This window comes from Schistocerca piceifrons, chromosome 3 (assembly GCF_021461385.2).
Source record: "Schistocerca piceifrons isolate TAMUIC-IGC-003096 chromosome 3, iqSchPice1.1, whole genome shotgun sequence".
In the NCBI taxonomy this organism is placed as follows: domain Eukaryota; kingdom Metazoa; phylum Arthropoda; class Insecta; order Orthoptera; family Acrididae; genus Schistocerca; species Schistocerca piceifrons.
Window position 1 is genome coordinate 295,762,428 of NC_060140.1, and position 14,489 is coordinate 295,776,916.

The window sequence follows — 14,489 nt, forward strand, 5'->3', positions numbered from 1 at the left end:
CTACTGGTGTATTTGCCTCACCAACATGCTCTGCGAACTGCTTGAAAGGATGGTAGCCCTACAGTTGCACTGGGTTCCTGAATCACAGGGCCTTTTGTCCCCTGTAAGTATGGTTTCCTGAAGGAATAATCCACAGTTGAACATCTGGTTAGGTTGGAATCAGAAGTCTACAGGCTTTTTGTAGATATCAACACCACATTGCAGTCTTTTTTTACTTATGTAAGGCATATGATGCCACTTGATGGCACCACATTTGACTTACCCTTTTGAAACTCCATACTGTTTTTATTCGTCAGTTTTTATCTGATCACTTGTTTCCAGTTATATTTGGCACATCACTCAGCTTTCCAAGGGCCCAAGAGAACATTGCCCTGCAGGGCTCGAAGTTGACTGTTATCGTCTTCCCCATTGCCATCAATGAGCTAGTGACCTTTGAACCACTGTTCACCCCCACACTGTGTATCAATAGCTTTTGCACTTCTCAAGGGCCTTCGCTTGGACACTTACACATAGCTTCCAGTTCATGCTCTTCTATCATTGTACCACGATCAATCATCACCCAGTAATCTACTTGTCTACTTGGGTACTCAACACTTGGACATTGTTTTGCAGTCCCAATTTTTGCGTTTCCTCATTGATAAAAAGCTGACATGGTTGCCCCATATTTGTCAACTAAAGACTAGCTTCAAGTGAAAGCCTAACACTGTCTGCTCCCATGCCCACACTTTCTGGGGCATGTACTATCCTCCATGTTTACAAGGCCCTGTTCTTGTCCTGATTTGGCTATGGTTTCAGGGTTATGGCTAAGTGACTCCATCAGCTGTGAAATTATTGGACCCAATTCATCATCATAGAGTAAGATTGGGCGCTGGTATTTTCCAGACTAATCCTGTAGGCAGTCACCTTGCCGGAGTAAGCATCTTCCCTCTTCGATTTTGATGGTACCAACTCTTGATCACTTATGCAATCGCCATCTGACAGTTTACCATTCATTCAATTGATGGATTCCTTTTTGCATACAAGAGGCATTCACCCACTGTTTTTCGGGTGGGATAAACAGTTGGAATGCGCCTTTAGACCCTCTGAAGGGACCTCTGCCTAGCCTGCTTTAGACCATGCTCTCAGTATTCCTCCCCCCCCCCCCTTCTTTGATTAGTGCAAATAAGGCCTCTCCTCACTCAGAAAAGGAAAAATGGAACAATAACTGCCCCTCTCATAAACTCCTCACTATGAAGGAGACCACTGCTTCACGGCACTACTCCTCGTGTTCCTCTCAGAAGCAATTCACCATCCTGTGTCATCTAACAAAACACACACACCCCTCCCCCATTGTGGTTGTGGCAGCTACATCCTGGTGGAATGCTCCATGCTTCTGGCTCTCTATGCTAATTGTTGTAATCCAGATTCTGTGCTTCTAATATCGGTGGATGTGTCACAGTCAGTTGAACTTGTTCTCAGTTTTCACAGTTCTCAGTGTTTATTCTCAGATACAACATGTCAAACTACTTTCAGGATGGTGGGAAGGGGGGGGGGGGGAGTTTGAAGTCGAGGCATCTCCTACCACTTGCTGAGTCTAGAGAACACTACCTTGTTTGCCAGCTGTCTTCGTGACACCTCTTTTACTCTGTTTGAATTGCTTTTAGATGTGGTTAGCCTCTTTTTTTCTGCTGAATCATATTTTTTGTTTTAGGGGAAGCATTCTGTCTTTAACACTTTGATTGTAGCATATTTAAGATAGGATGGTTGTGATATGGCTGCGGAGGGTATTCATCGTTTGCAGATCCCCTTGAGACACTCACCTGATTATAGCTCTTTCCTTTTTCATTAAAGGTTGTCCAATTGATGTCTATTACGTTTCAGCCTTCTCACTTTTAGTATTACGAACCTCCCTGCTAGAAGGTAGAAGGCTTCATTTACTCTGCGATGTTGGTGGAGGGGGGGTCAGATGTGGATGAAGTTACCTTCTTCAGATTTTTTGTAAACTTGGGGAAGAGGGAAATAGGGCTATAATTAGAGGTCACTTGTTTATCAACACCTTGACAAAGAGTATTACTATTGCATATTTCAGACATTGATGAAATGTAGCTTGACTTATTGCAAAGGCAATTTAGGAGGACAATATCAAATTAACATAAGGTTTCAGTACTTTAGCTGAAGTAGCATCGTAGATAGAAGAGTTGCTGCATTTCAGTGAGATAACAGTGGAATGCAGGAGTAAGTCTAACAATAAATAAGAAAATAGAAATTGAGTAAGCTACTATGCAAGTCACGGCTGCAAAATACTAACACAAATTCTTTTCAGATGAATGGAAAAACTAGTAGAAGCTGACCTCTGGGAAGATCAGTTTGGATTCCGTAGAAATATTGGAAGACGTGAGGCAATACTGACCCTACGACTTATCTTGGAAGCTAAATTAAGAAAAGGCAAACCTACGTTTCTAGCATTTGTAGACTTAGAGAAAGCTTTTGACAATGTTGACTGGAATACTCTCTTTCAGATTCTGAAGGTGGCAGGGGTAAAATACAGGGAACAAAAGGCTATTTACAATTTGTACAGAAACCAAATGGCAGTTATAATAGTTGAGGGGCATGAAAGGGAAGCAGTGGTTGGGAAGGGAGTGAGACAGGGTTGTAGCCTCTCCCTGATGTTATTCAATCTGCATATTGAGCAAGCAGTGAAGGAAACAAAAGAAAAATTCGGAGTAGGTATTAAAATCCATGGAGAAGAAATAAAAACCTTAAGGTTTACTGATGACATTGTAATTCTGTCAGAGACAGCAAAGGACTTGGAAGAGCAGTTGAACGGAATGGATAGCGTCTTGAAAGGAGGATATAAGATGAACATCAACAAAAGCAAAACGAAGATAATGGAATGTAGTCGAATTAAGTCGGGTGATGCTGAGGGAATTAGATTAGGAAATGAGACACTTAAAGTAGTAATGGAGTTTTGCTATTTGGGGAGCAAAATAACTGAAGATGGTCAAAGTAGAGAGGATATAAAATGTAGACTGGCAATGGCAAGGAAAGCGTTTCTGAAGAAGAGAAATTTGTTAACATCGAGTATAGATTTAAGTGTGAGGAAGTCATTTCTGAAAGTATTTGTATGAAGCGTAACCATGTATGGAGGTGAAACATGGACGATAAATAGTTTGGAAAGGAAGAGAATAGAAGCTTTCGAAATGTGGTGCTACAGGAGAATGCTGAAGATTAGATGGGTAGATCACGTAACTAATGAGGAGGTATTGAATAGGATTGGGGAGAGGAGAAGTTTGTGGCACAACTTGACTAGATGTAGGGATCGATTGATAGGACATGTTCTGAGGCATCAAGGGATCACAAATTTAGCATTGGAGGGCAGCGTGGAGGGTAAAAATCGTAGAGGGAGACCAAGAGATGAATACACCAAGCAGATTCAGAAAGATTTAGGTTGCAGTAGGTACTGGGAGATGAAGAAGCTTGCACAGGATAGATTAGCATGGAGAGCTGCATCAAACCAGTCTCAGGACCGAAGACCACAACAACAACAACTATGCACTGTGTAGTGAATGCATTACCATAGCCAAGATAGGCACAATGCCAACGCCTTAGCACGAGATTGTGTGCCTTCTAGCTCTGGAGATGGTGAAGGGATGAGGTAACAGAAATTATTCAGATTATTAAGGTAGATGAACATTTAATTACAATGTGCATTAGAAATCAATAGAAGGAAAAATAGTACATGAAAACAGACTGGGAAAACAGAGTGAAAGGAAAGATGCCTGGTAGAATTTTGCAAAGGGCACAATATAACCATTACTAGTACTTGATGTGAGAATCCTGAAAGAAGGTTCTATAGATTGAAGAGACCTGTTTACTGCAAGATTTCAGATGGATTGTATTACAGTAAGAGAGAGATTTTTATATCAGATTTTAAAATGCAAATATTTCCAGTTGTGAGCTTTGACCATAATTTATCGATTGTGAAGGTGCAGATTAAAACTGAAGGAATTGCGGAAAGATAGGAAATTAAGGAGGTGGGATCTGGACATATTGAAAGGGCCAGAGATTGTTGAGAGTTTTGAATGTATCATTAGGCAGGAATTGACTGAAAAGGGGGGGAAAGCAGACAATAGAAGATGAATGGGTTCCTCTGAGAGATGAAAATCTGTTTTTTTTTTCTGCATCTATGGAGCATCTTTTGGTTAAGATAGCAGTGAATAAAAAATTCAAGTCCCAATAGAAATATGTGGGTAACGCTCAAGATATTGAATTTAACTGATGAAAGAAGAAAATTTATAAGTGAAGTTGGGCAAAAAGTAATATAGCCTAAAAATGAAACGAATATCTTGTAGATATTTGCAACAGGTATGTATGGTGGGGTACTGGGAGATTTCAGTTGGGTCTTTGGCCAGCATAGTTGAGTTTGTACCCGAAAGCGTATACCAGTCCATATCTGCTCGATTTCACACCCGATACCCGACTCAGACCCATATTATTTTGTGATTGTGCTAATTTCCCTCTAGTCACAAGATAGGTTGCAAGTCATTTAGAATGACATTAGAAACATATGTAATATTTATGAATTATGAACAAATAAATAAAAATACCCTAAAGCAAATATGAGCAAATTTCAGCATGATGTACAGAGAGTAAAGATAAACAAATTCATATGTGTTTACATAGGGCATATTTTTAAATCAAAACAACCCTGCATTTTTGCAATTTTTGTTATATGTATAGGTGTAACCAATACCAAGAAAGCTGTGATGTAACAGTGTGCATTTAATATTTTTTTTCTATTGATGCATTTGTTAAATTAAAATTTATCATTAGCATGAAATCAGTTCTCTGGATGTTTATAATAATTGTTATGGAACAAAAGATTATCAACATGTTGACAGTTTATTTCTGATATTCTTTTGTAAATAGTGTTAACTGCCATACTAAATGTCCTCTCATATTCACCACTAATAGGAGCAAGAACAAAAATATATTTTGCTATTTGTGATAGTTGTGAGAATGTTGGGGATTTTTATTTCCACCAGTCAAGTAGTCAGTCTTTGTTGAAAGTCTGTAATTACTTGATACAGAGACACATCACCGTAACTTTGTGCATCATTAACATCGTGATGCCAAGCCTTGTAATCATTTCTGAGCCTCTTGAATCTCTGCTCCTTCCCTCATCCAGATGATGCTTTTCATTTGCATTTTGTGAGTTCTCCTGCAGAGATCTCTAGTAGGTGATCGTACTTCTTCCATCTTTGCTGGAGAGGAAAGCATGCTCATATTTCTGAAATGAATAATGAGGAACATAGTGATCTTCCGATTAATTTCAAGATTAATTTTCTGATGTGTGTACTGCAAAGCCCTCATTGCCAGTTTTGTCATTATTTCATACTCTTCCATACCACTGAGAGTGCCAGACAAGTGTTTAATTATTCTTGGGTAACTTAGGAGGCAATATGGTATTGGACATTTCTCCTGTTGCAATTTGTCTATTTCATGATGAAGGGATTTTAGAAAATGTTCTAAGAATTCTGAGAAGGTCCTTATCCATTCCATCTATTTTTAGAATATTGTTGGTTTGCTACACTGTCTCTATAATCTGTTCAAATTGAGACAAGACTGCCTCACTCTGGTTACTTTTTTAATTCCAACATACTTCATTCCTGCTGCAGCAACTTATTTAATTTTGATGTCAGTCCTGCACATTTCATGTATGGCAGTAAATTTGTGCAAATTGTTGTTTGTTCAATCAAGTTATAATAATTTTCTGCCAGCAAATAATCTGCATGAAATGTGTGGCATCAGACTTGTCCATAGTATATGGGCAATATATGACCTACGTACTCTTTTAAGGCACTTGCTATATTAGACCCCTGGTCAGTCACCCCAAACTAGCTTCAAAAAGTCTTCTTTGGGTATTCTCAGAAAGGGAAATTGTAGAAGCAGCTCTTGTAATATAGCTTCTCCTGACTTGAGCTGGTGTAGAAACTCTTTACTCTGTTCACAAGGGACCACAACTCACTAATGTAATGAACTAATACTGTAATGTAATGTGGTTTTCTAAAATCATCTGTTGACGTATCTGTGCTGGCTGAACACCTGCCTTATCTGATTGCTGCAGTAATTTAAGGAAGGACAGTCATTCTTGCAGTTTCTGCAGTGTTGGGAAGTGCTCAAGCAACTGTTTTAGGGTGAGGTACAAGTTCTTTGGCATCTACTACTCTGAAAGTTGCTCCCGTGATGACAGCCTCGTGGATTAGTTCAATGAAGTTTGTAATAGCTGCACGTCTTATGCTACGTATTATACACTGGCTGTCGTTATACAGTCATGCACGTACAGTGGCATAGATACAAAACTGCAAAAAGAGTAAATCATTAATAATTACTGTCATTATTATTTGTAGACAAATGCATGTCTCTAATGATATGCAACGAGACCATGGGGGAGGTAGGAGAAAAATTAGAAAGGGGGAAGGGGGAGGCAAATGAAATCTAAGATAGCATTTATACATGTTATCCGTGTCTGTCTTATCTGTTTTTGACATGGGCTCCTTCTATATTGATACATGCTTGTCTTCAGTGCCTAACCAAATTCCTATTGCCCAATGATGACTTTTATGATGTCATGTGTGTGCATTTCAAGCACTGAATCAATCCAGGAATAATATAGTACATAAAAATTGACCCAAACTTTGCTCTTTTGCTCATGGTCTTGGGTTTTTGTGAGGTGCTTGTGCTTCCCTTCTTATTCTGTTTTATTATAGCATCCACTTGGGAATTAGATAGCACACCCATTGCTTGTTAGTAGAGTCAACAATAAAAGTATTCAAAGATTAAAAATACCAATTAATGGCAAATAATTTAGGAAAAACTGCAAGTGCTAACAAATAATCTAAGAAGTATCAGTTGCTGAATCCTGAGTGAAACTTGTCAAAAGGCACTTTTGTAGGATAGTGGGCACTATGGAGCCATTGTCAATTACAAACCTGCAAATATCCAAGCAGTGTGTACACTTGTTATTCAACATAGGGCACAGCATGTCGACTTCACCATTTCAACATCCACTCATACTCAATAGAACCCTCTCAGACCTGCATATACCCAGAGATCCTACTCAAAGCAAGCAGGGTGCACTGCTGTGTCACACAATAAAGCGTAATTAATGGAGTACCTAACCACTCCTGTCCAGTGCAGGTAACTGATATCAGGAAACTATCCACAATCAGGCCAATTTTATTATCTAGTTGCATACTAAATAGTAGGTCACTACCTGGCACATACCAGATTTTCAATAAATTATTAACATTTTATAAAATGGACTTCTTTTAGGATCACGATTGGTTCGAACTGTTTTCAGATAATAGTCATTCTCACTTGTGATTGCATTTGTTTCTTGACTGTCATACTATTATTATTTTCATTTGCCACCTCTGCTTTGGCAGATTGATATTTAAGTTCTCAACTTCACATATTATAAATTTTAAAAAAACTGGTCAATATGTGAATGCTAATAGTATTCACCTTTTGGTGCACAAAAAATTGGTTCTGAACACACTTGTACACAGAGCAAAGATTATTTCTGATGGTGACCACGTACAGTCTGAATTACAGCATTTGAGATGCATTCAGAGAGAACGGTTGGAGCAACAAAGACATTAAGAACTCTTTCAGGTGCCACTGACAAAGGATGCCTTGTTAATCAGCAGAAGATGCCAATCCAGCTGCTTTCATGCCATACTGTGGGGCAACGAGCAGCAAGTTAGGATGTGTAGTGCAGAGACATTGGACTGAGACCAGTGTTCCGGCCCATCCCCAAGATACGAGATAGACTGCGCTCTGTTAAAGGCGACATTGTTCTTCGTGTGCCCAGTGTGTGTGGTGTTCCTTGTGAATACGGCAGTATCTATATAGATCAAACTGTTCGCAAAGTTGCAGAGGATTGTACTGAACACAAGTGACATATTAATCAGAGGGAGCTTGACAAATCGGCCATAACTGATTGTCTGGAAAATGAACACAAAATACAGTTTGAAAAGACAAGAGTCTTGGTTCATGCACTAACATATTGGGATTCTGTTATAAAGGAGGCACCTGATATTGAAATAAAAAGCAATAATTTTAACAGAGACAAGTGGTACACACTTAATAGGGCATGAGGGTGGACACCGGGTATCGAAAGAAAGCAAAGATGGATACTAGATGCTTGTAGGGAGGCGGGAGCTACAGTTTCAAATGTGGCACCAGCCCGTTGTGTCACTTGACACCACTTGGTAACGCAGCAGTTCAGAGCTGCTAAGACTTGTTCAACTCACATTCCGTGCGTGCGTCATTCAGCGCTCTCTGAATAGTATCAGAGGTTGTAATTGCACCTATATAAGCAGAAAACAATACTAGCCGCAGAGGCCAGTGGTTTTTACTGCTGGCGATGATGACAAAGATAGACATCGAAAGCTCGAGTATTTTATTTGAATTGACAAGACTTGAAAACCAAGAAGATTGTATTCAGACGTGTCGCTACGAAAGACTCAGAGGACACATATTCTTCCACATCGTCTATACACCACTTTCGTGGTCTTCCTCTCTGTTTTCTTCAGAAATATTTGTAGTCATCCATTCTAAGGAAATGTCCAAGCTGAGCTATTCTTTTACCTTTTGCTAATCGTAAAATATCAGCTCCTTGCATGAAGTGGTCCAACCCAGCATTTGTTCTAGATCACCAGAAACCATTGTTATCGTGAACTGCATCGTAGATCTTTTGCAGAATCCTGTGTTCAAGTATCCTGAGCTGTAGCTCAGCTCAGGTCTACAAAGGCTACACTCTATTAATTTGAGTCTTTATTTAAGGAGCTAAAACGACTTTCCAATTCAGCTGTCAGCAAGGCTCACATGTATGGCACATTGTATATTCTTTGGACTCGAATAAATCTTATTTAGTGTCGCAACATGCAACTTTGGATATGCAAAGCTGACCAGAACTTACTTTTGTTATTTCTTCAAAGATCTTCAGAAATGTAATACACAGCTCTGTCAAACACCACTGATGAGACATTGAAATGGTAAGCATATCGTGGTCAGTGACTTGGCCTGTTTGTTCCAACAGGCACTCTGTAATTCCACCTTCTGCTGATCTTTGCACCAAGTGATGCTCTGGTAAATTTTCCTCTGCTAAGTTCAAATGATTGAAATGCATTACAAGATTCTTCTATAATAATTTTTGGATGTGTAGCTGGATCCTGTTGATATTCTGCCACCGTTAAAATCAGCAGTAGCAGAACACTGTATTTCCTTGGGACACTCAGTGGAATACAATAGCACAAAAACTGTAGCTCCAATTTCCAATTTTTGGGATTCAGTAATCAAAGAATCAGTGGAAATACATCTTGACAAAAACTGTATAATTCGTGACAATGGCTTTCAACGGGATAAAAATCAGAATCCTGTAATTAAAATTATGCAGTCTTAGTGGAACAGATCATCACCTGATGCATGCGCCGAAAGACACCAGCACATTTCACATACGCAAGATTCGGCACACATACTGTGAATGCACGTCGGCTCTTCAGTAGTTGTCCACTCACCTGAAGGTGGACAGAAAGAAATATTTCATTGGGTTTAAGGTAGGTTAGGCATTTTCTGTTACTTTAGATTTTTATTTTATTATTATTTTGAGCTTTTCCTCATTACAGAGGCTTATCTCCAACATAATAATTTACTTGGAAATTACAATACAAACAATAAACGTTCTTAAACTATATTCTCAAAATATTCCTCCAGGTGTTCCTTATCTTTTCTTTCCTGGAGATTCTTGCCGATCTTCTCCTAAAGTCCATCTCTAGAGCTTGTAATTTTTCAATGTGCTTCATGTTAATTGTCCAGGTCTCACTTTAGATTTTTTTCCCCGTAAATACTACTACTTTCAAAAGGCCAAGCCTTGTCTCTGCAGCCACAGCTTCCTCTACATTATAAGATACTGCCATGGGATATCCAAATGGATTTTTGATGTCGTAGTTTCCCATTGCTTTTCCACATCCATGCTGTTGATTTTCAGGAAAGAATTGAGTATCTTTTACTAGAAGTTCATGATAAACTTCTGCCCATTGTTAGTCGAATAAGTTTTGTCATCATTTATGATCCTGTGAAACTGGTTTTCCATTCTCAGCTAAACCTGGTTCGTGGGGATGCATTGTTTTTCTGTCATAGAAAGACAAATCATTTATATTGGGACTTGCATCATTTCATGAAAGGAAGATGATTTCAGAAATAAATTACCAGTTTGTGTCGCACTATGTCATGCTGTTCTTGTCGACTGTTTTACTGTGGGGAACAAACCGAAGGCAGAAATCCTACATCTTATTCGCCCTCTAATTGTCAGGTAAAGTGCAAAACCTTTTTTATTGGGTGCTTGCACACTTTCGGAACTAGTATCTTGTATGTTTCCAAGTCTACTGAAATGCAGCAGTCAATGAGTTGTTCATTGTTGTACTCATTTAGGTCTGTTGTTTGATATTTCACCCCACTTTTGTGAATATAGTCTCCATGTATTACTTGCACAATAATGTGATACTTACATCCACACAGGTGCATCTGTTCAAATGCTGGTCTGTTGTGCTAAACACGTCACTACAAATAGCTTCAGATTTTTCCGTTTCCTGCAGTGATATGAGAAGCTCATTTTTCTTGTTTAACAGGCTTTGTATTATTTGATGAAAAGGACATTTATTTTGATTGTTAACTTTTCTAATGTCCAAGGTGCCATTCTGTGTGGTTTTTCTTTTTTCAATTAAGCATTTATCCCAAAAAAGGTTTAATGAAAAATTGTTGGAAATCCTTGGCATGAACAGACAATGCTAAGTTTACACTGAGAAAATCAGTCATGCGACCATTTGATGAGTGAAACTACACATTAATCACACCAGTGTGTGATCACCCCATCTGTTTGAACATCTCTTGGAGCTCTGTCCTTACATGTCCAACAGAATTCTTCACCCAGTGCTTGTCATGTCAGAAAGAAATGAATTCTCATGCTGTAGAAAATCTTGGACTGTTTTACCAAGAAATTGGGGGTTCTGACAGGCAGTAGAAATAATACTGAATGGAAATTGAGATCATTTCTCTTTAATGATTCCTTAGTATTTTAGTTGTGAATCCTTTGAAATCTTCTTGATCATAAAATAATATAGTGAATGTGATCCCTGCAGGTTACTAGTTGTTTGCAATTAATATTGGACATTGTTGCATTGATATGTTAGTGAATGTGGTCCCTGCAGGTAACTAATTATTCCCAGTTAATTTTGAACAGTTTGACATTGATACAAAATAATTGATACATGTTCTTATTCATTTGCCTTATTATCTTTGCTTATTAGTGTTTTAATTGAAATAGAATTGTGATAATTGAATGTTAAGATAACGCATTTTTTCAGTAACGTGTTTATATTCCAGGAAAACTTCAGGAAGGCGTTGGCACTCCTGCTATATTGCTGCTGTTGCAAATGGCATCATATTTTTCACAATTTTGCTTTTGCTTTACCAGTGAAGTGTCAATAAAAACTGTTTTATCTCATCAGACAACTGAAATTGGAAGACAATGTAATGCAAGGGAACTCTCCTTTTCATGGCACATCTTAATCTACTTCATAAAACATACAAACCCATGCTTTAAACAAACTGGAAAAAGGTGATTTGATTAAATTTGAAGCTTAAATTTGTCTTATTGTTACAGTTTGTTTTCAAGAACAAAGATTTTTTGTTTTGTTATTCAGCAGTGCTATTAACACTAGTTTTCAAATTGATTTCATATTTTTTTGGAACATATTTTAATGTATTTTATGCATTCAGTATTCTGAAGGAACATGTATTTTAAAACTTCATTGAAAACATGCTGTGTCGTGGCCACACTTTCAAAATGGCCATAAAATATTAGAGGAAGCATTTGTGAATTGATGTATCTTTCTCAATGTTTCTCCTTTGATTAGCTTTACAATTATTTGAATGTATTTGTTGTGTTGTGTATTATATGATGATAGAAATTCTATAAGAATAGTTGCTATCTTTTTTTAATCTCTGGTGTTTCTTAGGGTCGATGTTTTGTTTCTTTTCTTACTCCCCTTTTTCTTAAAAAAAAAAAGAAAAAAGTAAATAATGCAAGAAAAGTTCTTGAAGGAGTGTAAACTGTGCCAAAAATTTTCAGAACATATTTATTAACTTTCCTCAAGGAGGAATAGCAATTTATTTCATTTTATGTGGCTGTTTGTACGCTTTGTGATACATGTATTTCAGAAAGCTGTATATCGTTACCGATACATAATGAAAGACTGCAGTAATCATCTTGCACATGTGTTTTGTGGATCACACTTACTCGCAACTATTGTTCTTGGCTTTCAAAGGACTGCCATAAAGTTCATCATCATAGAACTGATGACTAATATTTTATAAGTCTAAACAAAAATCTTTTAAGTTGCTGAACTTATTTTCAGCATAATCATCTAATAAATATGTGGCACCATAATGTCATAATTATGTATCTGGCAGTCAGAAAAGAAGTTAGAAGATCATGTGTTATACAAATAGATCATGTGTTATACAAATAGTCTTTTATTTGACTCTGCTGTACTTAATTTACAAGGTACATAGAAAGTTATAATAATTCATGAAAATAGACAAAATTTAAGACAAAATTGTCTAATAAATAGATTGACATAAGAGAAGGCCGCAGATAAACACAAACAAAAATGTGCAGTCCTAAAGCACAACTGCTGACGATTGACATTAGTCATAAAATATGTTCCAGACATGTCACTGATAGTTGCTGGATGAAGAATTGTCTTTGGTACTTAACTTGCTGTAAGAAGTACACAAAAATATTTAATTACAAGACATTTAGTGTACTGTTTGAAACGTGATACTCTTGATCAGCAGCCCCAAAGATGAAATTGATTATATTTATGCATTGTTATGTAACTTTAAGATGTTTTATATATCACTGAATCATCATCATATTCATATTTTTATGAAATTTTGTGAAGAGATAGATCTGGCTCTCTAACTCCCTTGTAACTAGTGAAATTGCAATAAATTCGACATAACCATTGTTTAAAAGTGTTGTTAGTACATCTTTTAATATTTGGTGCATGTTGATTAAGTGTATAATCATTTGATTATTTTATAATTTTCATGGGTGATTGTATGCCGTATAATTTATTATTCATGCTCATTATGGAGAAAACAGTACCTGGTGGATAACTTATCAACTCATTGTATGAATCATATAAGTTTGTGATGTTATTGGTTTGGCATGTTGCTGAATGGACAACAATATAAAGAAATTCTAAGATGCTACAAGACTTAATTGTAAATAGTTTCAAAAAGTATTTTCAGGCTACATACTTATCTAAATTTAAAGAGGGTGCTTTTTTTGTATCAAAAAATAATTGATCTCAGTGTGTTTGCAAAATAATATTGTGTGTTATAATCAGTTGATGTGGTTGAGTGGTAATTAATATTTTTGTTTGATTGTTTTAGATTTATACATTAATGAATCACAAATATTGTTTTTGTGCATGGTGAAAGATTACATTTTCTACAGAGTGTTTTTAATGGAAATACATTTCATATGATGATTTATACGTAATAAAGCATATCTTACAAAGTCTTATCTTTCTTCTGATGAATTTTGGTTGCTGTTGAAATTAATTGAAATCTTATAAATATTCTGAGTGCTTGTAGTTTATGCACAAGATCACCGAACGTCAAAATTTTGGTCATATGATTCAATTAAATACTAGTGCTAATATTGTAAGGACTGAGTCTACCATGAAGCTGTAGACAGGTACCCAGAAGCATTTCATCCATATAGCACATTACGGGTCCTACGCTGGTACATTGTTCTTATTTTTCTATGGGAAAATTAACCATTAACAGTTTTGAACTAAAAATAACTACACTGTTTAGGATTATCTGTGCATGATTGGCAGCATTTTTGAAGCACAGGAAATAATAAATCATTGACATAAAAACATTTATTTTCAAACTTTTGAGGTGTACGTTTGATATAATTATATTTTATAAAACCACATTTAATTTACTACAAAATGGAGCAAGAGTTTTATTTATATGCTCTGTCTCTCCATGGAATGTTATGAACTATTACAGAATTGTACTGCAGTATTGCCAGTAGAAATCATTTGAGTTACATTATTAAGGGGGGATGTAACGGAAAATGTAAACATTTATTTAAAAAATCATTACAGCCGTATAAGTCTAAAATTTTGCATGTGTAATGCAAAAGAGCTGTGTTTTGACGGAAAAATATAATGAAACACACAGGATTAATATTTTGCCAGAAATCTGAATTTTTAATTCTTTTTGTTGTCTTTTTTTATAAAAAGCCATAACTCAAATTCTAGTCATGCAATTAATCTGAAAATTTTATTGTAGTGTCCTGAGAAGGTTATAAGGCCACTGAACTACAGTTATTAATTTATGGTACAAATTGTACAGAATTT

At 36.7% G+C, this 14,489-nt stretch overlaps 1 protein-coding gene across 1 annotated transcript in view; it reads left to right on the forward strand.

Annotated features, from left to right (window-relative positions):
- The window catches only part of LOC124788236, a 55,250-nt gene extending 41,687 nt beyond the window's left edge, over positions 1 to 13,563 (forward strand). Inside the window, exon 3 of the mRNA XM_047255419.1 lies at positions 11,428 to 13,563. Within this exon, the coding sequence (XP_047111375.1) occupies positions 11,428 to 11,521 (94 nt within the window). The 3' untranslated portion in view covers positions 11,522 to 13,563. The remainder of the gene's footprint in view (positions 1 to 11,427) is intronic.
- The last annotated feature ends 926 nt before the right edge of the window (positions 13,564 to 14,489 follow it).